This window comes from Nannobrachium achirus (genome assembly GCF_963921795.1).
Source record: "Nannobrachium achirus genome assembly, chromosome: 21".
Lineage (NCBI taxonomy): Eukaryota > Metazoa > Chordata > Actinopteri > Myctophiformes > Myctophidae > Nannobrachium > Nannobrachium achirus.
Window position 1 is genome coordinate 51,004,408 of NC_137828.1, and position 25,982 is coordinate 51,030,389.

General features: G+C 44.3%; 1 protein-coding gene across 1 annotated transcript in view; it reads left to right on the forward strand.

The window, feature by feature from the left end:
* Window positions 1-25,982, forward strand: part of rsu1 (Ras suppressor protein 1) — an 80,767-nt gene that overhangs the window by 35,943 nt on the left and 18,842 nt on the right. The window contains exon 8 of the mRNA XM_080751568.1: window positions 2,068-2,200. Coding sequence (XP_080607694.1) covers window positions 2,068-2,200 — 133 coding nt within the window. The remainder of the gene's footprint in view (window positions 1-2,067; window positions 2,201-25,982) is intronic.

The window sequence follows — 25,982 nt, forward strand, 5'->3', positions numbered from 1 at the left end:
GACGGTGGAGGTTTTCATAGGAACTACGGGCTTTCTATTCCAGGAAAGTTGGCATGCTTTTAATGGAACGTTCTCGTATTAATACAAATCTAAATAAAAACTTTGAAATCTTGTTGGACAAAGCCCTGGTAGCAGGCATGCATTCTTTGACAGATTCTAGAAGATGTTGCCTTGTACACATAAGCTCCTTTCACATTTCTCTCATTATATGAGTAAGAGAGAGAGAGAGATTAGACGAAGAAAAAATACCTACGTTTGCCTCACAGAAACTGCTTTTATCTTCCACACAAGGCCCTGTCGTCGTCGTGTCAGTCAGTTTTTCAGGATGTAAGTGTTAAACACCTTCCGTCTGACGATTCAAAGCATTTAAAGCCAGTTAGTCATGAGGCAGCATTTCATTGTGGGCTGTTCAGGATTTAGCCAGAAAGCCAGGGGATTGTATCATATTTAGCCAGCCAGTACTCTCTGTGTGTGTGTGTGTGTGTGTGTGTGTGTGTGTGTGTGTGTGTGTGTGTGTGTGTGTGTGTGTGTGTGTGTGTGTGTGTGTGTGTGTGTGTGTGTGTGTGTGTGTGTGTGTGTGTGTGTGTGTGTGTGTGTGTGTGTGCGCGCGCGCGCGTGTGCGTGCGTGCGTGCGTGTGTGTCATGAGTGATGATTAGCAGGCTCTCACTCCTCTCTGTCCAATAGTTCTTTATTTTTCTTCACACTATTAACATTTCCTCATTCTCTCTTTTATTGTTGTACTCTTTGTTTCACTTTGTCTCGCTTGTTCCTCTCCTTTCTCTCTTTTATCTATGCCCTTTTTTAGACTCTGCCCTTTTTTAGACTCTCTCTCTCTTTGCAGTGAGAAAGCCCTTCATCGCCAGGCTAATCAAAGGCTAGATAATTAGTCCCGTGGTGCCCACATTCATCACATTAGCAACACCGACCCGCCTTTCTAACATGTCAGTACGGACAGCCACATGGGGGGGCGCCCTTCTACCCCATCCTTTCTAACATGTCAGTACGGACAGCCACATGGGGGGGCGCCCTTCTACCCCATCCGACCCAGTGACATTCTTCTCGCTCCTCTCCTCCCCTCCCCGCCTGCCTGCCTTTAGCTTGATGACGCAACTCAAATGTTTTTTGTTCTTTCTAAAGTTTGAATCCTCTCTCTCTCACTCTGTCCAGTCCATCCTTCCCTTTTTTTAATACAACATGCAGTAGGAATGTTCATGCATTTAGTGTCAATTTAAACTCTTACATTTATGTCAAACATACTCTGACTAAGAGTCATCCTGTGCTATTGACTCATTTTGGATTGAAAAGCATTTTTGAGGTTTTCGGCATTGCTGAACAATGGGCAGTGAGAAGACATGATATGAAATGATAAGTCATATGTTTGCTTGCATTTTAAAGGTATATTATTGGAAGTCATAATGTTGTGTGAGTCATAAACTGTATCTCAGAAGCATATCAAACGGATACCTTTTCTTTGAGATGTATGAATTCTTTCAGTCACCTAAAGCATTTTTGTCTCGATTTATCACTGTTTTATTTTCTCTGTCACTCTGTCCCTTTGGCTTCACTCTTACTTTCTCTCTTGACTGATGGTAGGTGTGGCGCTCCACCTCAGCAATACATCTCCCAGGGGTCTAGCGCATTGTAACGGGGACAGACTCCCTAGTGTTACCGGCTGATAACAACAATAAGCCACTCCCAACCTACTTGAAAAGTTCTAGTTTAGTTTTAGTTGACTAAATATCATAAGACAATAGTTGACTAAATCTACACTTGACTTTCTCGACACAGATGTATTTTGGCAGGCCTTGACGCGTCACAGCGTGACACGTTGTGAGCTTGTAGATCTGCTATTTTCAAAGTACAACACCCCGAGTGCAACCAAACATAAAATGACTTTAGTTCTAATGGTTCTCTTCTCCACTAGACCCTCCCTAACATTTTAGTTTAGTTTTTATTTGTTGGAGAAATTGACAATATAGTCGTAGTTTTAGTCATCATAGCTTAGTTTTTATTTTTCGCCATACTTTGTCAACGAAATTAACACTGAGTCTCTTTTCCCCCATCAGGTAACTTGGACCTGACCGGGCCCAAGCAGGTGTTCAAGGCAGAGAACAACCCGTGGGTCACCCCCATCGCAGACCAGTTCCAGCTGGGCGTCTCGCACGTCTTCGAGTACGTCCGCTCTGAGACGTACAAATAGTAAGTGAACCGACGCCCGCCTCCAGCAACACCACATGTACTGTAGGCAAACGAATGCATTTAAACAAACAGAACATACAGACTTAATGAGTGCTCCGGATTTCTCTGAGTAAAACCTTTTGCTTTTATGCTTGCTTTGGTGCTTTTACTGTTGAGCACCGAAACACTTTCACCCGAGAGTTTGGGGATTGTATCAAACATATTGTTGCTGTCGGGCAGAAACCTCTTTTTGAGCTTGTAGATCAGCTGCATGACTGATTATTATTATTATTATTATTTTTTTTTATTCTGAAAGGTAACACTTTTGGACACCTGACGGCAATGATATATTAGAGACGGCAACGATATATTAGAGATGCGACAAATAACTGTTTGTTTGGAACTGTAGGAGAATACTGTAGGTTCGATGTTCAAGGTAAGGCTGCGTTTAGTCAGACTGCTTGTTGGGTTGTGATCGCAGCAAATCAATCCTGCAAAGATCAGTATGACGCGTATCTTTAATTATCTCCGTGTACATTTCTCTGTGTTCTCCTTGGAGTGTGAATACTCACACGTCATGTGTCATCACCCCTCTCTGCCCCTCGCTCAAGCTAAACCAATCCCGGCTCTCCATGTCTCTTTGCCATGGTTGATGACCAACGGTGAGCAATTATGCACCTTTATAAAAGTGTTGACTGACCCACTTTAGGTTTTATATTAAGACATACAGTATGTTTCCTGCTGCTTAAATGAGTAGTCCACCACCAAAAAATGACTTATTTTCCATAAATTAGACACACCATGAAGGCTGGAATTGAATGGAGATTTTTCAGTTTTTTGTGGCTGGTCAGTAGGAGACTCTTTGAGTCTCCATTGAGACTCCGCTGGTCATTAAATTATCTTTGTCTTTGTAAGAAGATGACAGTGGGTTAATTTGTCCACTGCACAAATAAGCCTCTCCCACAGCCCCAATTAACAAGCCATGTATGATGATGGATATTTCACCTTTAATAAAACCCGCCAGGCCATGTGCTATATTTGACACGCTAAAAGTCACACCAGCAGTTGAATCCAAACACTGAGAATATATTCCCATGGGAAGAGTGATGGTCTAATGTGTGTTTATATATATCTTTTTAAAGATACTTAAATAAGGTGTTGTTGTGACCGTAAGGTCGCAGTTACTATCAAAACCTCCACCGGCTGTCTGTCTGTCAGTCTGTCCGTCACACCATGAGCCATGAGGCCCAGGAGCCGATCTCCTGTTTCCTTGCTACGTGAGGCAGCTTCATGTATAAGTACACCACCTGGACATGACGCTAGTATGTTGCAGGGACGTATCCCCAATCCAACCCTTGATGCTGAGTGCCAAGCAGGGAGGCACTGGGTCCCATTTTTCTGAGTCTTTGGTATGACCCGGCCAGGGATCGAACCCCCACCTCCCAGTCTCAGGGCGGACACTCTAACCATAAGGCCACTGAGCTGGTACATATTAGGGCAGCCCCTCTATTAGGGATCATGTCACGATAATTGGGACAAAGATTATTGCGTTTAGCGATATTATGGCAATACTCAAAATATGCTTAAATGACTTAAAAAGCCGCTTTTGTTAACCCCAGCATCTGTATTCTGGGGGGAACGTGTAGTGGGACTGAATTTACATTTTCAACAAACGCCAATTCATCCTCACGTATGACGGAGGACAATTTCACAATAAGTCAAAACTCAAAATCACTACGATAAGATTATAGCAAGTGTTTTTTTTTATCACCATAAAAGATTATAATGATTATCGTCCCATCCCTTGTACATATTGTGAGCATACATAGGTTGCTCCGGTGGGTCAACCAGCCAACATGCTGACCACATAGACGTAGTGTCCAAGGTCCAAGTCCATGTCTTTCCCCCTCTGTTGGTCATTCATCTCCTTACAGTAACTTTCCCCTGTAGTCTTGTCACAATAAAGCAGAATATGTTTCCTTTCTAGTGAAGAATCAAGATTGGAACACGATACTCTGTGTGTGCGTGTGCGCGTGCGTGTGTGCGTGCGTGTGTGTGAAGGAGCGTTACAATGTGTGTAGAAAAAGTGGTATCCATTGTTATTTCTCTGGCTGTCTGTTCCTCCCAGCAGAAAGAGAGAGACGCTGTAAATCCGCCTGTTTGAATGCTTTAAAACTGCTAGAGAGCTGCTGGGGCACGCTCTGGAACTGATCCGTGTGCGTGCGTGTGTGTGTGTGTATTGTTGTTGTCAGGTGGAAACCTTGTATGTCCAAAACCTCCCTTTTTTATTCATTTTAAAAACGATTTTATATACTGAAAATAGCCGATCCGCAAGCACAGAACGCCTCGCATCGCGAGGCGTTGTGTGCTTGTAGGCTTTATTCACTACTTTTGTGCGACACTCTTGTGCAATGAAGTAGGGTTTTAATTTACCAAAAGAGTTGAAACTTGGAGATACATTATGAGGTTTCTGCCTGACAGTGATTGTGTGTGTGTGTGTGTGTGTGTGTGTGTGTGTGTGTGTGTGTGTGTGTGTGTGTGTGTGTGTGTGTGTGCGTGTGCGTGCGTGCGTGCGTGCGTGCGCGCATGATTGTGGCTGTGAGCATGAGCATGTCTCACCAATAGTTTTTCGGGGGGTTTGTGTGTACTGTATGCGTTTAACTCTGAGGTTGTCTTGACAATGTTGTGTGTGTGTGTGTGTGTGATCGATGTCTGTGCAACTGCAAATTAGTCTTGTCTTGAAACTATTCTTGCTGCTGCAAAGACATGTAGGGGCTGTTCTTGCCTGGTGTGTTGGTGGCTGAACCCTGCAGGAATATGTCCCCATGTGAAGTGTAGTTGTATCTTGTCATGTTTCTTGACCTCTATTACACAAAAGAACCTGACCTTTCAACATTCAGTGGTTTTTCTGTAATCTGTAGTTTTTGAGCGGTGGTAAACCGCTCCATAGAGTGGCTGTGCGTGTGTCTGTAGCCACTTTTTCCTCAGTGTTTTGCCATAGCAATGTTTGTGTGTGTAGCCTGTATTACATCACCAATTACATCCTAGACATATATCCTAGTCTGAAGACGTTATGCAAGCACGACCACCGCTCACTTCAAATTAGGTGTGATTTTGAGCGGTGGTAAACCGCTCCATAAAGTGGCTGGGTGTGTGTCTGTAGCCACTTTTTCCTCAGCGTTTTGCCATATCATTGTGTGTGTGTGTATGTAGCATAGCCTGTACATCCTAGACTTAAATCCTAGTCTGAAGACGTTATGTAAGCATGACCACCGCTCACTTCACATTGGGTGTGATTTTTTGAATAATTAGGCTCAGAAAGGTGAGTTCAGTTGTCTCTGGACGTACTTTCTCTCTGACGGTAGGTCACATCTCTGCAGGGTGTTTTTGTAATCATTTTTTCATCAACTCTTGCATATTTTCTCAATATTTGACAAAGTCATCACTTGCTGTTATCCATTGGATGTTGAGGGAAACCAATTTGTGTGTGTGTGTGTGTGTGTGTGTGTGTGTGTGTGTGTGTGTGTTAGAGCTGGGATCGGGCCCCTTTTTTCTGTCCGACCCGAACCTGTGTCCGACAGTTTTCTGTCCGACCCGAGTCGACGTCCGAGCATTAATCATGAAAAAGCGTCCGACCCGAGCCGAGGCCCGAACCTTATGTTTTCAACGCTTTTTCGCCTCGTTTCTTTTTCTTTGAGGAAGCCACTGATTTACACTCACTAGCAAACGTGTTATAATGTGCAGTGAGTGCATGCAGCGTGCCTGTTTGTTACCCTTAATAATATTAAGCCACATTGTGGCTTGTGAAAGTGTTTTAAATAATTACACAAGTAGGCTACGTTAGATTATTAAATAATAGGCTATAACGTGCACTGCGCGTCTGGTGACTCTTGTCTGACTGCAGTCAGTGACTCGCTGCAGTCACACACTTAAAATCCTCTTTTACAAACTGTTAATAAAGTATTCACATAAACCTTTTCCACATGTTCAATCAATATCAAAATGTATTCAGTCTTACCAGCATAGACGAATCTGACATCTGCTTTTAATATCCAGCGTCCACAAACGGCCAGTCCACGGCCAGTTGGCCGTCTTTCTTAATCAAAAACTATTATTAATCCAACCATTATGGTTTATGGGTTTTAGGCTAAGGCTACATTCTACATCGGACTTTTTAATTATGTCTGCGTTGACAACTACGTTGAAATGCGTCCATACCGCGGCGCTGATTTCCCTCTTTCGTTTTCAATTGCTTTAAACTTTACCGTAGACAAGTTAACTTTTATCTCGGCTGGCGGCAACATTATCTCTCACTCATTCGCTTTTTCTTCTCGTGTATCTGTTTGTTTGTTTGTTTGTTCTCTGTCACATATGACACTCCGTCTCCCTTCCTTTTCCCCAATATGAACATGTGTGCATGGTTGTCAAGACAACGCACTGAGCGTAGCCACGTGCAGTGCACCAGAAAGACAAGGAAATAATAGCACACACAGAGACATGGGCCAATTGTGTTCGCACAGATGACGCCCGACAAAGCCGCTGTGGATTTGAATCCACAACCTCTGTGATGGTGGGCGGGGACTGTCTTACCACCAGGCCTAGAATTCTGTCTTTTTAGGGGCAAGGCCACTTGGCCTTTGATGTTGTCCATTTTTTGAGGGCACAAAGGCCAAATTCCAGGGCAAGAAGGCCGTGAAATAAAACAAGATTTTAGTCCTTTGAAATAATTAATTGAATTTAAGGGTTAAAGATGATTTAAAATGTATGACTATCTGCATTTAAATTATGGTATATTTACAATCTGCTTTAAATATATGCTCAACCATGCACCAATCACTGGTTTGGTATAGATGTCGACTCAGGGGAGTTATGAATTCAGAATCTCAAAACATATTGACAAGACAGACACGCTTCTTCGTCTTTCGTGTATCATCGTCCTGGTGTCTACATGACAAGAAAGACACACTGGTGTCTACATATTGACAAGAAAGAGACAGAAGAGAAAGTGGTACAGGCTCAGGTCATGCCATTATTTTGAGGGGCACACGGCCTAACTGAGGGGCAACGACGGCCATGGCCTCCTTGAAATTCCTGCCCTGCTTACCACTGTGCCCCCCCTCGAGCGACTGGCCTCAGCAGGTCTTAATGGTTTAAAGGTTTAATTTTAATAGAATTGACAGGGTCGCTCAAAGGATCTCTGCGTCTCCTTTGTGCCCCCTCAGCAGCAGCTGTCTGGCTGGGATGATGGAGAGCTCTGTCTGCCAGCAGCTCAATACGCTGTGGCTGTTGTTTGCTTTGATGCTGATCACTCGATATAGCAGGACCCACTGTTATGATGGATCACCGTCCCTCCGCGCAGGGCAGGGCAGGCCAGGCCAGGTCCACCGACCTATACAGACCTGGACGACCACGCATTGGTGGGAAAAGTGCTCAAATGTTTTACTTAAAGTGGGCGTGTCACGCCCCCCAAAACCCGCCCAAAACAGCTAAATAAGGCTATCAAATTTGCATTTTTTTATGATGTGAAGTACCCCCATGTTAAATTACCCAATCAAATTAATTTATTGTAGTTACTGTACTGAAAGTAGTACTTTCTGTACAGTAACTGCAATACATTAATTTGATTGGCTAATATGGGGGGAAGGGGCAGAGTTGAAAACTACCCTGAGTTCTGAAACTACGCTCACAGAAGCTGTGCAAGGACGGAGAAAATGCGACTTTCTAAGCCACATTTTAAAACTAGGTGTAAAAATACTATTTACCGCTCGCTAAAAATGTCTTCTACAAAAAAGGTGTCGGGAGATTAGTAACAAGGGTCCAACGCTTCTCCTCCCCAGCTCTGAGACACTTTTAGCGGCCATGTCTCTTCCCCTAGATTCAGGGGTCGGCAACCCAAAATGTTGAAAGAGCCATATTGGACAAAAAAATAAAATAAAAAAAAAATCTGTCTGGAGCCGCAAAAAATGTAAAGCCTTATATAAGCCTTATAATGAAGGCAACACATGCTGTAAGTGTCTATATTAGCTATATTGGCCTACTATCAAAATGACTAAGTAGGCTACAAATACATGATGAGCATTTACGATTAAATGTTTATTTTCCCTGCAGCGCATCCTGGAGAGAATGTTGAAATGTAATATTTATTCTACACATTTTTACAGCATTGGAAAACGTTAAGAATGTTTGTGTCATGTTTGTCCTCCTTCAGAAACCAAACAAAAAATATATTTTCCCCCACATCTTTTTCCATTTTCATACATTTTTGAAAAGGCTCCAGGGAGCCACTAGGGTGGTGCTAAAGAGCCGCATGCGGCTCTAGAGCCGCGGGTTGCTGACCCCCGCCCTAGAAGTACCGGAGTGATCTGCGGATGATGTCCGCCGGCTCTCATACACTGTGTGTGTGTGTGTGTGTGTGTGTGTGTGTGTGTGTGTGTGTGTGTGTGTGTGTGTGTGTGTGTGTGTGTGTGTGTGTGTGTGTGTGGTGACAAAATGAATGACAAAATGAATAACCGTGCTACAAAAGCTCACGTTGTGCACGGCACCATATAACATACAAAGTATAAATTCACTACTAACTGATGCGGTCCCGCCCCCTTTTCAGACTGTTTGGAGAAAGACCACGTGACCTACTCAAGCATAATTTTAAAATGTGTTGTGTGTCCCTCCCATCTTTAAGTAAAACTATCAACATTGCAATATAGAAATACTGTTACAAGTAAAAGTCTGGAATTCAAAATGCACTTGAGTAAAAGTACGAAAGTATTGGCATCAAAATATACTTAAAAATGTTTGAAAATAGCAGATCTACAAGCTCACAACGTGTCGAGATGCATAGATACAGTATAGCTCTATAGTTTTGAGAGACACAGTTTAGTTTAGTTTAGTTTATTAGCACATTATTATAAAAAACAGAACAATACATATTGAGGATACAAAATACTGTGCAAGGAGAGGAAGAAGCCAATCAGGCTTATTTGGAATCCTTTCCTTAATGAAAGAGGTCATTCATTTAACAAATACAAGTCACTAAGAACAATACAATATATTACAAGTTATGTAAGAGCAGAAACTCAGAAACTCTACAAAAGACAAAAAACAAAAACAAACCTAGGTTAGATTAGGACGTTTCCGTTAACTTGTAGCCTTGGAAACCCAGGCTTCTTTTGGAGATCGGAAGAAAAAGAAGCCTGGGCGATCCCGTTATGATCACCGTTGGAGGAAGTGTAGAATTTCCCTAACCAATCAGAGTGCAGAAAGCGTCGCACCGAATGTGTTGACGTCATGACGCAGCAGCGTTCTCTGCGCTGAGCAGAGGAGCAGAGGGGGGTGGGGGGAGGAGAACACATGCTATTGGCCAGAGACTCGCGGAGAGATTTGCCGCGCCCGCCCATCTGCATACACAAACTGTCCGCGTTCGCTCCGAGTGGTTAACTTGTGACTTTCAAGTTCATGCACAGTAAAAAAGCAGTTCATTTGGAGAAACCGGCGTGTGTGTGTGTGCGCACACTGTCTTCCATCAGGCAGGTGTTAACATGTTCATCCCAGAGAGGTCCTCCTTTGTGGTTTTACACCTTCTTCTCTCGCACCTGACAAGATGTCCTTCACCCTGTTACAGAGTTTTCACCCCCTTCCTTTTTTCTGGTATTCTTTGGGTATCAAACTTTAGATGTAAATACAGCGCTGTGTCTGGTCACGCGAAGCAACGCACCTTCATGTCTTGGCATCATCTGAATCTTACCCTTATTGAGTCAGTGTATAGCAGGGGTCTTCAAAAGGGGGTCCGGGACCCAGAGTTACACAGGGGGTCCTCCAAATCTTTGAGTGATAGAAACTTGTTTTTCTCCTTTTTTATATTAACCACTTGAACCCTAGCGTCCATATTCTGAGAACCTTAGCCAAATAAATAGCAGATCTACAAGCTAGATCTGTAGATCGACTATTTTTGGCAAAGAGCTTTGGTGTAGAGGGGAAAAAGAGCAGACTAAAGGGGAACACACACCGGAGGCGGCACGGCAGCGGCGCGTCAAAAAATACGGCCCCATTATTTTCAATGAACTAACCCACACTGGCGGCGTCAGACGCACGCAGCCGCGGCGGGTCTGCCGCCTTGCCTGCCGCGCCGATACGCCGCTGTTCTATTTTTCCAGCGTTGCTGCGCGGTGAACATGTTCTCCCATGGTTCTCCCCACCGAGGGAAATGGATGTGCTGTGTGGCAGCGCGCCGCATCCAGTTGGGGTTACCGCGGGGCACTTCACGTGCGTCGATACTGCAACGCGACGCTGCGCAGCCGCCCGCGTCCAGTGTGTGCTCCCCTTAAGTACAGAGTGAAAGGTCAAGTTTATTAATATTGACAGTTCAAGCGGTTAAATATCTGAAAACACAAATTGACATGAATCCAAAATACACTGATGATTGTGCTGTCAAACAATGAAACTATATGGAATCTATGAACAGGTTGTGGGGGTCCCTGCTTCATCTCTCAACTAAGGGGTCCTTGGCCTGAAAACGTTGAAGACCCCTGGTGTAAAGTTCTCTTTACAGGCCATAGTCTGAGATGCTTTTGGTCAGTAAGGGTACAGAGAGGGTTCAAATATTTTTTTCTGGAATAGGCAAGTATCGTAAATTTGCTCTGTTTCAGGAAAGAGGAGGAACAGCTGTTTGTCTCCAGATTAAGACTCTTTCCACTGTACAAATTAGTCATGTTATAACGTTATGTTATCACGATGTTTCCTTGTATTTTTAGTTCCACTGCTAGTTTAGTTCTCAACTGGCTTCACTTTTGAAGTCAACCAATAGAGGGTATGCGCATGCATAAAGTGAATGGCAAATCGAGTGGCAAATCGAGTGGCAAAGTGAGTGGCAAAGTGAGTTTAACAACGTTTAACATTGTTTAATGTAATCGGATAGGACTTTACGTTTTGGATGAATGGGCTTTCAAGGCCAGAAAGTAGTTTTTTGCCACTCAATAGGTGTTTCCGCATAACTTCCTGATACGATGATGATGTCACACGCATACCCTCTATATAAATGACACTTTATTATTTTATAATGTTCAGATTATTTGTATATCATTTGCACATTTATAAGTACATTTACTTAAGTACTCTACTTAAGTACAATTTTGTTGTATTTGTACTTTACTTGAGTATTTCCAGTTTCCAATACTTTTACTTCTACTCCACTACATGTCGGAGGCAAATATTGTACTTTTACTCCTCTACATTTATTTGAAAACTTTAGTTACCAGTTACCAGTACTTTGTAGATTTTGATTATTATTTCAAAAAATACATTAACCACTTCAGCCCTATATACATTTTGGCCATTCGAAAATAGACGATCTACAAGCTCACAATGTGAGCGTGTAGATCTGCTATTTTCAAAAGATTTTTCTACATTTGACAACTTGAAATAGGACACTGTGCATAAATGAGTACTTTTACTTTTGGTACTATAAGTATATTTTGCTGCCAGTACTATTACTCAATTACATTTTGAATTCTGGACTTTTACTTACAGACTACTAACAGAGTATTTCTATATTGCAGTATTGATACTTTTACTTTGTAAGAAATGTGAGTACTTTTTCCACCGCTGTGTAAAAGCGTCAAAAACCCAGTGGCAGTGACTTTGTGTCTGTAAGCGATAACGCTATGAATATCTCTGATCCATTCAGTGATTCTTGGTGTTTCGGATGTCATTTTGTCTTGTCGTGTTGTCACAATAAGGCATGTGGTTGTGTGTGTGTGTGTGTGTGTGTGTGTGTGTGTGTGTGTGTGTGTGTGTGTGTGTGTGTGTGTGTGTGTGTGTGTGTGTGTGTGTGTGTGTGTGTGTGTGTGTGTGTGTGTGTGTGTGTGTGTGTGTGTGTGTGTGTGTGTGTGTGTGTGTGTGTGTGTGTCAGCAGTGCTGTGCACGCTCCTAACCCAGCGTTACATGAAATGAGATTGGGAGCAATGTTTCCTTACTACAGATTTGTTCTCTACTCCAGTGGTTCTCAACCTTTTCAGCTCTCGACCCCCAAAAGAATCATATTTTAACTGGAGACCCCCCACCCTGACGAGCACTTCAAGTTGTAAGACTTGAGGCATTACATTCAGTTTAACGCGGTTCTATTGTAAAAATAGCAGATCTACATGCTCACAACGCCTCGCAACGCGAGGCGTTGTGAGCATGTAGATCTGCTATTTTCACAATTTCTGCCTCTAATATTTGACAATATTTTGGCCAATGTTAATTTATTTTATTTTTACAGGGTCTTAAAAGTCCTTAAATTGTCACTTTAGAAATGTTCAGATTCCCTCTATATACTTATACTGTATATTGGTTTGTTTACTGTTGAGTGAGAAAGCATTAAGTTAATCATCTGGGGACCCCCCAAAATAATTTGGCGACCCCCCTGGGGGTCCCGACCCACAGGTGGAGAAGCACTGCTCTACTCTTCAGTGGCTTTGCAGACAGACAGACAGACTCTTATCTTGTTGTAGGGCTGTCACGACTTAGCCTAGCACAGCTAGACTATCTGCCATTGCTAACACAAGGCAGCAGATAGGGTCTAGGGCTGCTCAGCTCTGTAAATATTTCTCAGCACCCAAGTCGTGAGGGAACCAACCAGGGCCCAGTATCCAATTGTAGGGCGGGTGTATCACCTTTGCGCTACTCTGATTGGTTGCAGGGGAGGGTGTATCAACTTTCCTGCTTCCACTGTGTTTGTATTGTTCCAAAGTGTGTTTCTGGGGCTACTCTGATTAGGGGTGCGTTCGGAAATGCACACCGGGTGTGCTCTCAGTGTAGTGAGTGCAGTGGGCGGTGCACTCAGTGTGGCTTATTTACGAACGACCAGTTAAGGGGCAGCTGTATGCTTTTTCACTCTGAACTCTGAAGGAAAACTTCCTGAGAATCAGCAGTTGCTAACGTAATGTTGCTATTGAAAGCTAATTTAATTCATAACATTGGCCTTCCTGATGCGTGTGTAACAATAAACCCCAAAAGGACCTATCAAGCTGCAAATGGCGCGATTTGCGATAATTTCCTCCATTGTTCAAAGCACCACACCGCCAAACCCCATCTTCTGAGTAGAGTCGTTCAGTGCGTGCACTCAGCACACCCGGTGCGCAGCGCACTGGATTTCCGAACGACACCGCACAACGATAACATGGCACACCAGTGCCTTGAGTGCACATTTCCGAACGCACCCTAGTTGTAGTGGAGGATGTGTCCCCTTTGCTGCTTCCACTGTGTTTGTATCGTTCCAAAGTGTTTTTTTTGGACTACTCTGATTGGTTGTTCGTCTAACCAATGAATAGAAGGTATGCGCGTGACATCACTGTTGCTGGAAGTTATGTGGGAACACGCCTACTGAGTGGCAAAAAAACAGATTTCTGCCATTGACAGCCCATATATCCAAAAAGAAAAGTCCTATCTGATTGTATTAAACAAAGTTAACTCACCAACATTGCGGCTGTACTGAAAACTTGAATTATCCTCTTTCTATCTGCAACGTTTTTCTTTCATAAAAATCCACCATAGGCATGGTATGAGCTTCTTTCTGTCAAGACATTCTCTGCAGGTTTTTATTTTTCCAAGTGTCAGTGTTTAGAAGCACTCGTTTTCTACAACACAACATCTTGCTGCCTCCTGCATTATGTGTAAATTTGAAACGGGTGGTATGCAGGGCTGTTGAGTGATTTGCAACTAGCGCTTCCAAACTCCAATGACCAATTATTTGTTTATAAACATTGAGATTGAATGCACATGTGACTGTTTCATGTAATCAATTCCCAACAGATCCAAACCTGATGTGGGGAGCACTGGTTTCATTTCATTCAACCTCCTCTTGTGTGTTAGCTAGTGAGGTGCTAGCGAGACATATATACTTCATTGCACAACGGTATTACACATCGAGAGTAGCTGATATACAAGCTCACATCGCGTCGCCGATGCGACCATTATGAGCTTGGAGGTCTAGTGTTCAGATATTTCTAAATGTCCCTCTGAAAGGGACGCCTCGATCTGATACTTAACTAAATAATAACTCGCTCAATGTCTTTATGGATTTTTATTGATATAAAACAAACTATTGAAAACCTGGCTGTTACAAACAAGGCTTAGTTCGTAGGTAATAATAAAAAGAAGAATAGTAAAAAACAAACTATTTAAACCTTGAGGTTGCAACCAAAGTCTAGTTTGTGTAATAATAAAAAAAGGGTTACAGTCACAGTAAAAACGAGAGGTTATTTTACCTGAAATAGAAGCAGAAACACAAAATACAGGGGTTTTAGAAACTACAACACGCTAAACACTTGAAATGAATTTGTTAACTAATAGTTCTATTGGTCATACTTACAATAGCCATATCAGATCGTTGCAAATAAAATCCGAACGCACAGTACGCTCGTACTGTGCGGCACACGGCTTAAACTGACCTGGCTCTAGATGGGGGATGATATCTTATTCGTAACAAAGACAGGAAGCCCCGTCTGAACCGGAAGTATTATGAGTTGTAAATGACTGAGGAGTTCACGGTAATCTTTTAACTAAGGGAATCACTTAACTGAACGTTATGGTTAACAGGATTATGTATATATGTTTTATAGATCTTGACTACACAAGTTATGAGTGACATTGCTCTTTCTAAGTGTGGTAATTAATGATATATAAATCTTTTAGCGATCTATTCTCTATGATATTTAATATGTCAGATGAACCCCTAGGTGGCGCCAGGAGACTCAAATACAGTTCATGCAGATTTAACCATGCAGGGAGTAAATAGTTTTGACACCTCCCACTTGGTTTACTGGCAGCAAGCCTGGTTGCTGCCTAAGGAAAGCACAATTAAATTCCTAAGCATTTCACTTAACGTATGATATGGTTTAGAGTCTGTTGATATTGTTTGTGAAAGGTTTGAATCATAATCCAAGGAAGAGGAAAAGTACGCAATACAGGGTCCAGAGAAAATGTTCATGAAAGGGTTGAGTTATAATCCAAGGAAGCGGAAAAAATATGCAAAAAAGGCGGAAAAGCACGCGAAACAGATCCAAGGAAGCGGAAAAAACACGCAAACAAATTTAAAGATGTTTCTTGATATCCTTGAGTTGCCAGCCCGTGCCATCGTGCACTACAGTACGTCTGACTAATTGGACATGGCCGCTGTACATCAAGCACACGCGGCGGTGGGCTTAATATACAGGTCATTACCAACAGTAGCCGTACAGAGTGTCACCTGCCGGGACTGGCTTCACAGAAACTTGCTATCAGTCACTTGGTAGGCTGGTAGCAGGTACTTTCTTCGATCATTGTTCTTCTACAGGTAGAAGGACCACCAACCTCCTAACATCCCTGTGGAGGATGGTGGTGGGGCGATTTTCTGTGTGCTGGTCACGCCTGGGGTGAGCACTTGAGGCAGGAAGGCTGTGGCATGCCCTCACTTTCACATCCCTGACGACGCCGTTCTTATCTGGGTATGCCTCCACGACTCGACCCAGCTTGAACCGGCCTCTGAGTGCGTTCTGGTCAGCGAGCCATACTAGATCTCCTTCGGCTACATTCCTTGCTGGGATGTGCCATTTGTGACGGGTGAAAAGATTTGGGCCTGCCAACTGGCTCCATCTTTTCCAGAACTTGTTGACTTCGATTTGGATCTCCCTTAGGCGTACAAGGGGGTATCCAGTAGACTCTAGATCTCCGGGGTCTCCGCGGGGTCCAGCGCGCCCTAGCAGGAGAGAGTTGGGTGAGATGGTTTCGATGCTTCCGTCTTGAAACTGGGTTTTTGCGCCAATTGGTCTTTCATTGGATAGGTTGGCGGCCAGGTATAAGAGGGTCTGGAACTCCAGTGTTGTCAGGTTTTCTTCTCCTCCCACGCTGCTTAGCGCTCTCTTCATTACGCTGACTGCCGCTTCTGCTGCCCCATTCCGATGAGGGGAGTCGGCTGGATGAAACACCCAAGTCCAGTCGGTTCCAGATTCCGCAGCTTTTCTTTGTACATCATCCTTGTCGATGTGAGACAGGAACTCGTAGAGTTCTTCAAGTATTGGCTTTGCTCCCACAAAATTGGTTCCTTGGTCGGACCAAAGTTTCCTAGGATGGCCTCTCAGGGCGGTGAAGCGTTGGAATGTCTTCAGGAAACTCTCGGTTGAGAGGTCTTCCACTATGTCAGCATGTATGGCCCTCGACGCCATGCAGCAGAAGACCACGCCCCACACTTTTTTGCTTGTTCTTCTTCTCACTCCATCCTTGACGATGTACGGGCCAAAGAGATCAAGGGTGGTGAACTCGAATGGCTTTGCTGGTGTGGTGCGCTCATCAGGAAGATCGCTCATGACTTGTTTGCACATCTTCATTCTTCTTTTACGGCAGTGTATGCAGGAGTCGATCACCTTCCGAGCGATTCTTGGTCCTTGCACTATCCACGCCTTGCTTCTGATTCGTAGTAGAGTTCCAGCTATTCCTTCGTGATTGATCTTGTGTGCTTCTCTTGCCAGGAGGGTGCTCACCCACTCTTTGTAGGGAATTAGGGGTACTCCAGGCCTTTCTTTGGCCGCGGTTTGAACCCGGCCCCGGCACAGTAGGAGTCCAGTGTCTTTAGCTTTGTGGACTACAAGTCTGTTTAGGGTCTTCACAGGGAAATCGACTCCCTCCTGTGTGGCCAGGCACAATTCTTCGAAGGCCGATTGGCGTTCAGCCACTGTCAATGCCTCCCACTTTGCTGGAGTGCGGGCTTTGGTTTTCCGGTACAACCAGAATTCCACGGCTCTTCTGACGAAACCGATGACACCACATAGCTTTGTGAGGGAGCTGTATCTTCTTGGGTCCACTTGGTCTATGAGTGCGGTGCCCCAGAGCTTCTTAGGGTCGCGGTTTGTCTTTGATGAGGCGGTGGAGTCGGATTTCAGTGGCATATCTTCCTTCCTGGCTTTCATCTCCTCCTTCTGCGGGCTGACAGGAGAGGGCATCATTCTTGCCTGCGCTCTTGTGGTGACAGCTGAGAAAGCTTTTCTTTGGAGTTTGCTAACAGTATCTCTGGCAGCAGTTGCAACCTCAGAGGCCGACTTCATTGGCCATTCTTTCTGACATCTGTGCAAGAAGTCCGGTCCACGTTGCCACGAGGTATCTTCCCCAAGTAGTTCTGGTGTGCAGTGACCTCTTGTGACCAGGTCTGCGACGTTGAGTGTTCCGGGTATCCACCACCAGTCTTCTACGGGACCGGCCTTCTGGATTTCGCCGATTCTGTTTGCGAAGAAAGTCTGGAACCCATAACTTTCTCTCTGGATGGCACCTAGCACCGTCTGACTGTCCACGAAATGGATCCACTTCTCCACTTCAATTCTTCATTGCTTCAGCACGTATCCCTTTAGGCGGGAGGCGAATACAGCGCCGCAGATTTCTGCTTTGATAGGGTCCCCTCTCTGGTCCAGGGGGGTAAGTTTGGCTTTGGACTCCACCAAACGGGTGACCACTCCGCCTGCGGTTTCCCACCGGAAGTACAGTATGGCTCCATAGGAATCGCAGCTTCCATCTGAGAAAGTGATGCCCCATGGTTTGCCCAGCCAGTGAGTGGGCGTGATGCTTCTTGGGAATGTGACATTGCTTAGTCTGGCATACTCTCTGAACAACTCTACGGCTCTTTCACGGAGCTCGTCGGATAGAGGCTCATCCCAGGTGTCCTTCGTCAGCTTGCCTGCTTCTTGGAAGGCTCTTCTTACTAGAATTACTCCCTTTTGCTTAAGTGGCGTTACAAGACCAATCGGGTCGTATAAGCCTGCCACTTGGCTGAGTAGCATTCGGCGAGTCAGTGGATTTGGTGTCTTTGACACAATTTCCCCTTCAGTCAGATCGGCTTCCATCCTCATCTTCTGCTTTCTTCTAGAGAAGTTGATGGATGCCATAACAAAGAGCCTGTCTTCACGGACGAGGTAGCCGACTCCCAGTGCCTTGTTATCTTCTGCTTTGAGTTGGTTTGGTAGAATCACTGTCTCTGGTTTGGGATTTTCGGCATTACTGGGCCTCCCACTTTGGCCAGACCGGACCCAAGGCTTGAGGTGAAAGCTACCCGCTTTCAGTACATTTTCAACTCCATGCAGGATTTCTTCCAGCCTGTGAGGGTCATTATTCGATGCTAGTACATCGTCCACGTAACTGTTCTCTTGGATTACTCTTCTTTCTTCCACTAGGTGGCGGAATTGAGGCAGGTTGGCAGTCTCTCTCATGGCCACCTGAGCAATGCATCCGGCTGGCTTGTCTCCCATGTTCACCCTGACGATCGCATAGTCTTCGATTTCCCCCTGTGGTGAGTCTCTCCACAGGAAGCGGTGAACGTGAACTTCCTCTTGTTCTAGCCACACTGAGTTGTACATCTTTTTGATGTCACCGATGGCTGCGTGTATCCCTTCGCTGAACCGGAGTAGCACGGCTCGTATTGGGTTCAAAACGTCTGGTCCCTTCAGTAGGATGCCGTTCAAGCTGACACCCTTGAACTCTTGGCTGCTGTCCCAGACGATACGTACTGGCGTGGTGATGGAATGTGGGTTTCGTGCGGTCAAGTGACTCACGTACCAAATTGCCCCTTTCCACTCATCTATCATGGGCTTGGTTAACTTTATAGCTGCACCTCTCTCTATCATGTCGTGTATTTGCTTGGTGTAGGTAACCTTCCATAGTGGATCCTTCAGGAGGCGTTTTTCGGTTCTTCGGAATGTCGCTTCTACAACTTTACGGTTGTTAGGAAGTGAGGCTAATGGTTCCTTCCAGGGATATTTAGCGTCCCAGTGGGGCTCTCCACTGTGCTCGTCTTTTTCTTTGTAGGTCAGGCCTGCCTTGATGACCTCTAGCTCCCTTTCTTCAGCCAGTGACATCTCTTTTCCTCCTGGTGGGCATCCACCACATCGGCAGCCCCCGCAGACGGGTTCGCACGCAGCTCCAATGCTGTCCCATCTCATCCAATCAAAGATCTCTTTGTTGCTTGCAGTAGAGGTTATTCCCTCCTTTACGCCACTCAACTCCAGGTCTTCCGTGGGGTATTCTTCAACTCTGCACACTGTTCTCATGGTGCGCGCAAAATGAGTAGATGCCGACATTCCCATTTCCTCTCGGAGGTTAGGATGCACTCCACTCACTGTCTTGCCGAGTGGTCCGTCCCACAAGACAAGATCTCCATTTCTTCCCATTAATTGTGGCGCTAATCTTCCCTCCCGAACTGATATTAATAAATCCACATGTTTTGGTCGGGCTAGCTCCCCGGGTTGGACTCTTGGGAAGAAGGGTTCCAGTTTTGCAGAGGATATCGCGCAGTCCACATTGGCGATGTCATCCAGTCCATAACAGATCATCCTGTGATGTCGTATTGACCCTCGTGATGTCCACACCTTTATCGTTACTAGATACTTCTTTGTGTGGACTTTTACGGACATTTTCCCAACCCCGTGTACGATTAGTGTAGTACGTTTTCCGGGTAAACCGAGATTCTTAGCAGCTTGGTGTGAGATATAGTTAGTGTCGGAAGCAAAGTCAATCAGTGTACCCAGCGTAACTCCTTCTGTGGTTTCGACGTTCAGTAGCATCATTAGGACTGGGAGGTCCATTTCGTACTGATTTATGCACGTCTTAGGTTTCTTGCACGCTCTTGATGTTGCCTTATTGGTAAAGACTTTCCTGAGTTCCTCCTTTTTCCGGGGATCAACATCTAAACCGGCGATTATCGCCTCCTGATCCTTCGTTAGGCACAGCGGTTTTCCCGTCCTGTAACCATATGCTTCCCCTTTCCTTGCTCGTGAATTGGGGCAGAGGAGGGTATGATGATCCGCGACCCCACATTCTTTATTTTTGCAGTGAAACCCCTCATGGCAATCACCGCCTTTTCCGTGGGGAAAGAGGCACTTCGGACACACTCCTGCTTTTCTTACTTGGGCTTTCTTCTCTGAAAGGTCAGCTTCCAGGAAAGCCTGACACTGATATAGTCTTTCTCCATGGGTATCATCCTCGCACATGTTGCAAGGGACCTTCCGGGTTCTTCTTCCCTTTTCACTAACTGTTGCTCTGGTGAATGACGACCAGTCTCTTCTTTTTTCGATTGAACGCCCTCGCTGGCTTGGTTGGCTTGGTTTTTCGTTACTGATGTGGTTTATGAGCTCCAGCTCTTCTACCTTGGATAGAATCTCTTCGTAGTTCTTCAGATACTTTAAGAGATCGTCGAAATAATGACCATGATGGTGGCCACCACCCCGATCTTGCACGGCAAATAACCACTTCTCTCGGATATTATGAGGTAGCTTACTCTCAATGGTTCCTAGTGCAATTGGATTCTTGATGATGTCTTCCATGCCAAGCTCCCGCAGGTCGTACAACGCCCTTTCAATTTTCTGAATGAATGCCATCGTTTCTTGTGGCCTGTTTCCTCTGACAGGCGGAAAATCTCTTAGCTCTTGCATAATTTGCATTGCTGTGATTTCCTGGTTTCCAAATTTGTTATCTAGGACTCTGAAGACGTCAGTGGAGTCTATGCAGTTGTCTAGGCCTAGCTGCAGCTTCACAGTATCCGCAATACTGTCAAGCAAGTAGTGCATCCGTATCTCCTCTGTTCCAGACTCATCTGCCATCTTTTGGATTGTTTTCCATTGTTTCTTCCAGCTTGGATATTTTCTTCTTATTCCGGTGAACTCAGGCAAAGCCATGGGTTTAAGTTTTACTTTTGGCCTTGCCCCCCGGTCTCTACTCCTGCTGCTGTCCCCGCTGCTTGAACTGCGCCTGCTGTGGCGTGTCGGGGAGCCCCTTGGTCCACCTCCAGTCTGGGATGTGCCGGACACTGCAATCCTCCCTCTCCCTCCGCCAGGATGTGGGGGGTTTGTAATCCGAGATTTGCTCTCCTTGTCCTCTTCTGGTTCCCTTTCCTCAGGGATTTTCCATGCGGTCATTAGTCTCACTATTTTGTCTAGTACCTCACGACAGCGCCTCTCCACGTTGTCTTTTTCTTCCTGTGGAATATATTCCCACCATATCCGTAGATGCTCCACCATTAGGTGGTGTTTCCCTCTTAGAATTTCTTCCTCTGCGTTATGATCATCACGAGTAGCTTTTTGAGAACTGCGTGCCTTGGTTTCCTCGTAAGCAGCCGTGAATTCCTCTTCTAAAGAAAGTACTTTCTTCTTAATGAAGCGATCCCACATAGCACCCATGGTACGGAATTGTAACGCGTAATATGTCGCTTTGATTTTGTCAAACCTTCCGTTTGCTTCTTCAAGGTCGTCTTTAGCTGCTGAGTCGTCACTCTTCTCTAGTTCCGTAATTACATCCTGGCTTGCGACAGTAAGCAGCGAAAATGCGTGCCTATATTCCTTCAATCCATCAGCTAGCTCATTATCAGAAGCATAGTCAACCTCGTTTTCTAATTTTTTCCTAGCTTTTGTCACCCTGGTTTGGGCGGTTGCACGTTTCTTCTTTAGCTCCTCCATCTTGTATCATAGATTGTGTAGAACAGTTCTTTCCTATTACATTCAATTTCAGTAGATCTCTGTAACTACTTTGATGGTTATGGCTATGAAACAAACCACTGATTGATCACGTAGTTCCCTTATTAGTCCAATAACGATTCAAAGTATGGTTAAAAAAATAGCACTAAAGCAGCAGTTCGGATCAAAAGTCAATTCACAGTAAATGTATACTATTAGTATATCACAAGGTCCTTTGATAAGGTCAATAGCAGTGGACAATGGCTAGCTGTTCAGCGATACCAATGTTAGCATTCTCTTTGTCTGTTAGCAGCATTAGCTTCACTCACGTGAGCGTGTAGTGGCTATCCTAGCTGGACGGCGCCAGTAGTTAGCATTCCCTTTGTTCATTAGCTACATTAGCTTGCAGCATTTGGACAATGGCTTCAGCTAGTCAGAGCTAGTTAAGTTTAGCACTTCTCTTGACCATTGGCCATAATTGCTCTTCTTTTGTGAGCGAGCAGCAGATTCCTCACCCCACGGCACAAGAATACTATTCAGTAGTAACAAGCACAGCTCAGCACTTCCCTTTTTAGTAGCAGCTTAGCCTGCCGTTGATCACGGCACACGGGTACAGCGTTTTCCCTCGGTGGCCGTCGTCGCTCGTATGAGTCCTTAGTAGAGGCTTTGATCCTCCCGTTGTCGCCGCGGCACGGCGTGTTTCTTCTGCGGCCGTTGTATGTCCTCCAATAGCCTCTATTGTTGCGTTTGCAACTACGATGCTACCTTTACTGTTGCGGAAAGTTACTCCCAATTTAACAGCAATATCTCATAGTGTAGTTTTAGTTACAACTACACGGCGATGTAAAATAACTGTTCAGATATTTCTAAATGTCCCTCTGAAAGGGACGCCTCGATCTGATACTTAACTAAATAATAACTCGCTCAATGTCTTTATGGATTTTTATTGATATAAAACAAACTATTGAAAACCTGGCTGTTACAAACAAGGCTTAGTTCGTAGGTAATAATAAAAAGAAGAATAGTAAAAAACAAACTATTTAAACCTTGAGGTTGCAACCAGGGCAGGAAATTCACGGCGGCCACGACGGCCATGGCCGTCGTTGCCCCTCTCTTTGGCCGTGTGCCCCTCGAAAAATGACATGCCCAAACGGCCACAGTGGCCGTGGTGCCCCGGTGCCCACAGCAGTCCATTAACTGCTTTTTACCGTTTTTTCCTCTGCGCGATTTTCCAGTCATTACGGTAACAGCAGTGCGTGGTTGGCTGAGCTCCTCACATGACCAGTAGTAGATTCCATTTACGCTCGTAGTAGCAGCATAGCAGCCGCCGCATAGTGAGCCGCCGGAGTCCCGCGACACAGTGTTTATACAACACAAAAGCATCACCGGGCCAAACGGGAGTTACATCTAACGCAGCCTGTTGAATAAATCCGAATGTGCGAACGAATGCTTTCAAACGGAGCTCTGCTGAGCTCAGGACAACAACCAAAATGCAGCACTAAGGGAACCAAAAGCTATTCTTTCCCCAAGAGGCTGAGCTGTCAGAAAGTACATTATTGTTGAGAAAGGATCACTCCGCGAACGGGAGGGAGGAGTTTGTGTGCGTGTGTGCGTGTGCGTGCGTGCGTGCACAACACATGGCCAGTGGTGGAAAAAGTACTCAAATGTTTTACTTAAGTAAAAGTATCAATAGCCTACTGCAATGTAGAAATACTCCGGTTGCAAGTAAAAGTCCTAAATATACTTGAGTAAAAGTACAAAAGTATTGGTATCAAAATGTACTTTTACTAAAAGTAAAAGTACAAAATGTTTGAAAATAGCAGATCTACAAGCTCACAACGCATAGTTATGCGACACATCTTGAGCTTGTAGATCTGCTATTTTTTCTATAAGCTTGGTTATTTTCAAATAGCCTAAATAGGGCTAAAGTGGTCCATGTATGTTTAATAATATTATAATTGATATATGCAAAGTAACTGGTAACTAAAGGTTTCAAATAATTGTAGTGGAGTAAAAGTACAATATTTGGATCCGAGATGTAGTGGAGTAGAAGTAAGTGTTAGAAATACTCAAAATTACAATAAACAATTAAGTACAATACTTAAGTAAATGTACTTAGTTACTTTACACCACTGCACATGGCAAAACAGAAATAAAACAGGTTCTTGATATTTATTTAATTGAAAGGTATTACATTAAACCTTAACGTTTAAGCTAAATTAACTATGACTGTGGCGTGGACTTAAAATCATTGTTTTAATGATGGCCTTCCTGCCCTGGCACTTGGCCTTTGTGCCCTCACAAATTTGACAACACCAAAGGCCAATTGGCCTTGCCCCTAAACTGACGAAATTCCAGGCCTGGTTGCAACCAAAGTCTAGTTTGTGTAATAATAAAAAAAGGGTTACAGTCACAGTAAAAACGAGAGGTTATTTTACCTGAAATAGAAGCAGAAACACAAAATACAGGGGTTTTAGAAACTACAACACGCTAAACACTTGAAATGAATTTGTTAACTAATAGTTCTATTGGTCATACTTACAATAGCCATATCAGATCGTTGCAAATAAAATCCGAACGCACAGTACGCTCGTACTGTGCGGCACACGGCTTAAACTGACCTGGCTCTAGATGGGGGATGATATCTTATTCGTAACAAAGACAGGAAGCCCCGTCTGAACCGGAAGTATTATGAGTTGTAAATGACTGAGGAGTTCACGGTAATCTTTTAACTAAGGGAATCACTTAACTGAACGTTATGGTTAACAGGATTATGTATATATGTTTTATAGATCTTGACTACACAAGTTATGAGTGACATTGCTCTTTCTAAGTGTGGTAATTAATGATATATAAATCTTTTAGCGATCTATTCTCTATGATATTTAATATGTCAGATGAACCCCTAGGTGGCGCCAGGAGACTCAAATACAGTTCATGCAGATTTAACCATGCAGGGAGTAAATAGTTTTGACATCTAGTCTGCGCGCGACACCGTCGCGGGACGTAGCATAAATTAGGCTTGATGAGCTGCAACTGGGCGAGCAACAGCCACTCCTCACTAGCTGTAATCACGTGTGGTAACATCCCTAATATCTAATTTTGATCTTGAGCTAAAAAAGATTGGGAACCACTGTTTGTACACCATTGCTCAACACACTTGGACTGTTGATAGCAGTAGGGAACAATCTGAAACGATTAAGGCCCAGCACTGCCACAAGTGGCCGTATCATTAGCTACTAATTGTTGCGACCGAAGGTCGCATATACTCTGAAAAACCGTGTCGCTTGAGTGACCTTCCTTCCTTCCTTCCCTCCTTCCTTCCTTCCGTAACCTTCCTTCTGTAACCTTCCTTCTGTACGGGAGTGATGTCAGTGTGATGTCAGCGAGTTGTGACATCACTTCCTGTACGGGGCAGCTACACGAAATGTGGATAACACTATATATGGAGATAGTCCAGTCCATAATTAAGACACCAGAGGCAGTGCCACAGATCACGTTCAACACAGAGTCAACTCAAAGAAAGGGTCAAACTCGTTCTTCTGCTATACCACAAAAATGTGGAATGCCTTACCGAAGGCCATAAAGGAGTGTGGATCACTAGCATCCTTTAAAATTGCCCTGAAAAACCACTTACAGGCAGCAGCCGTTCGCAACTGGTAAAAACCTAGCCCAACCCTAACCTCCCCGGCCCCTTCCTTGTATATACTTACTGTTTGTTTAGACTTACTGTTTTCTTTTTTTTTTCTTCTTTTATTTACATATCTACTGCATAGTACTGTGTTCTATTTGTCTGTCATTCAATGTTATATGAGATACTTTAATGGTTTCCTGTTGAAATAAGCTTAGTCTTTTCATGGATCTCCTTTTAGTAGACCTTGTACCAGTGAACTGTACCGTCATGAAACTGTACATTTTCCTATGCAAACTTCTAATAAAGCCTTCAATCAATCAATCAATCAATCAATCAATCATGTCATATGGGACTACCATCATAGACAGTAGCCAAAAGAGAAGGATACGCGGCTACACGAAATGTGGATAACACTATATATGGAGATAGTCCAGTCCATCATGTCATATGGGACTACCGTCATAGACAGTAGCCAAAAGAGAAGGATACACAAGACTAAGAAAGACAAAAAAAGAAAAAAAAGGAGGAGGAGGATAAAGATACCAAAAGGAGAGAGAAGAAAGGGTGGATGAGGCACAATGTGTCTCAGAAAAGAAACAAGGAGGTGGCAACGGGCGGCTAGATAAAGTTATTAGGCCTGGATCCGACTTTAAGTCGACGCACAGGATTCCAGAAGTGTAGCGCTTATTCGCTCTTGTATCAAACTGGTACTCGAAACGTTCTTAGAATTTAA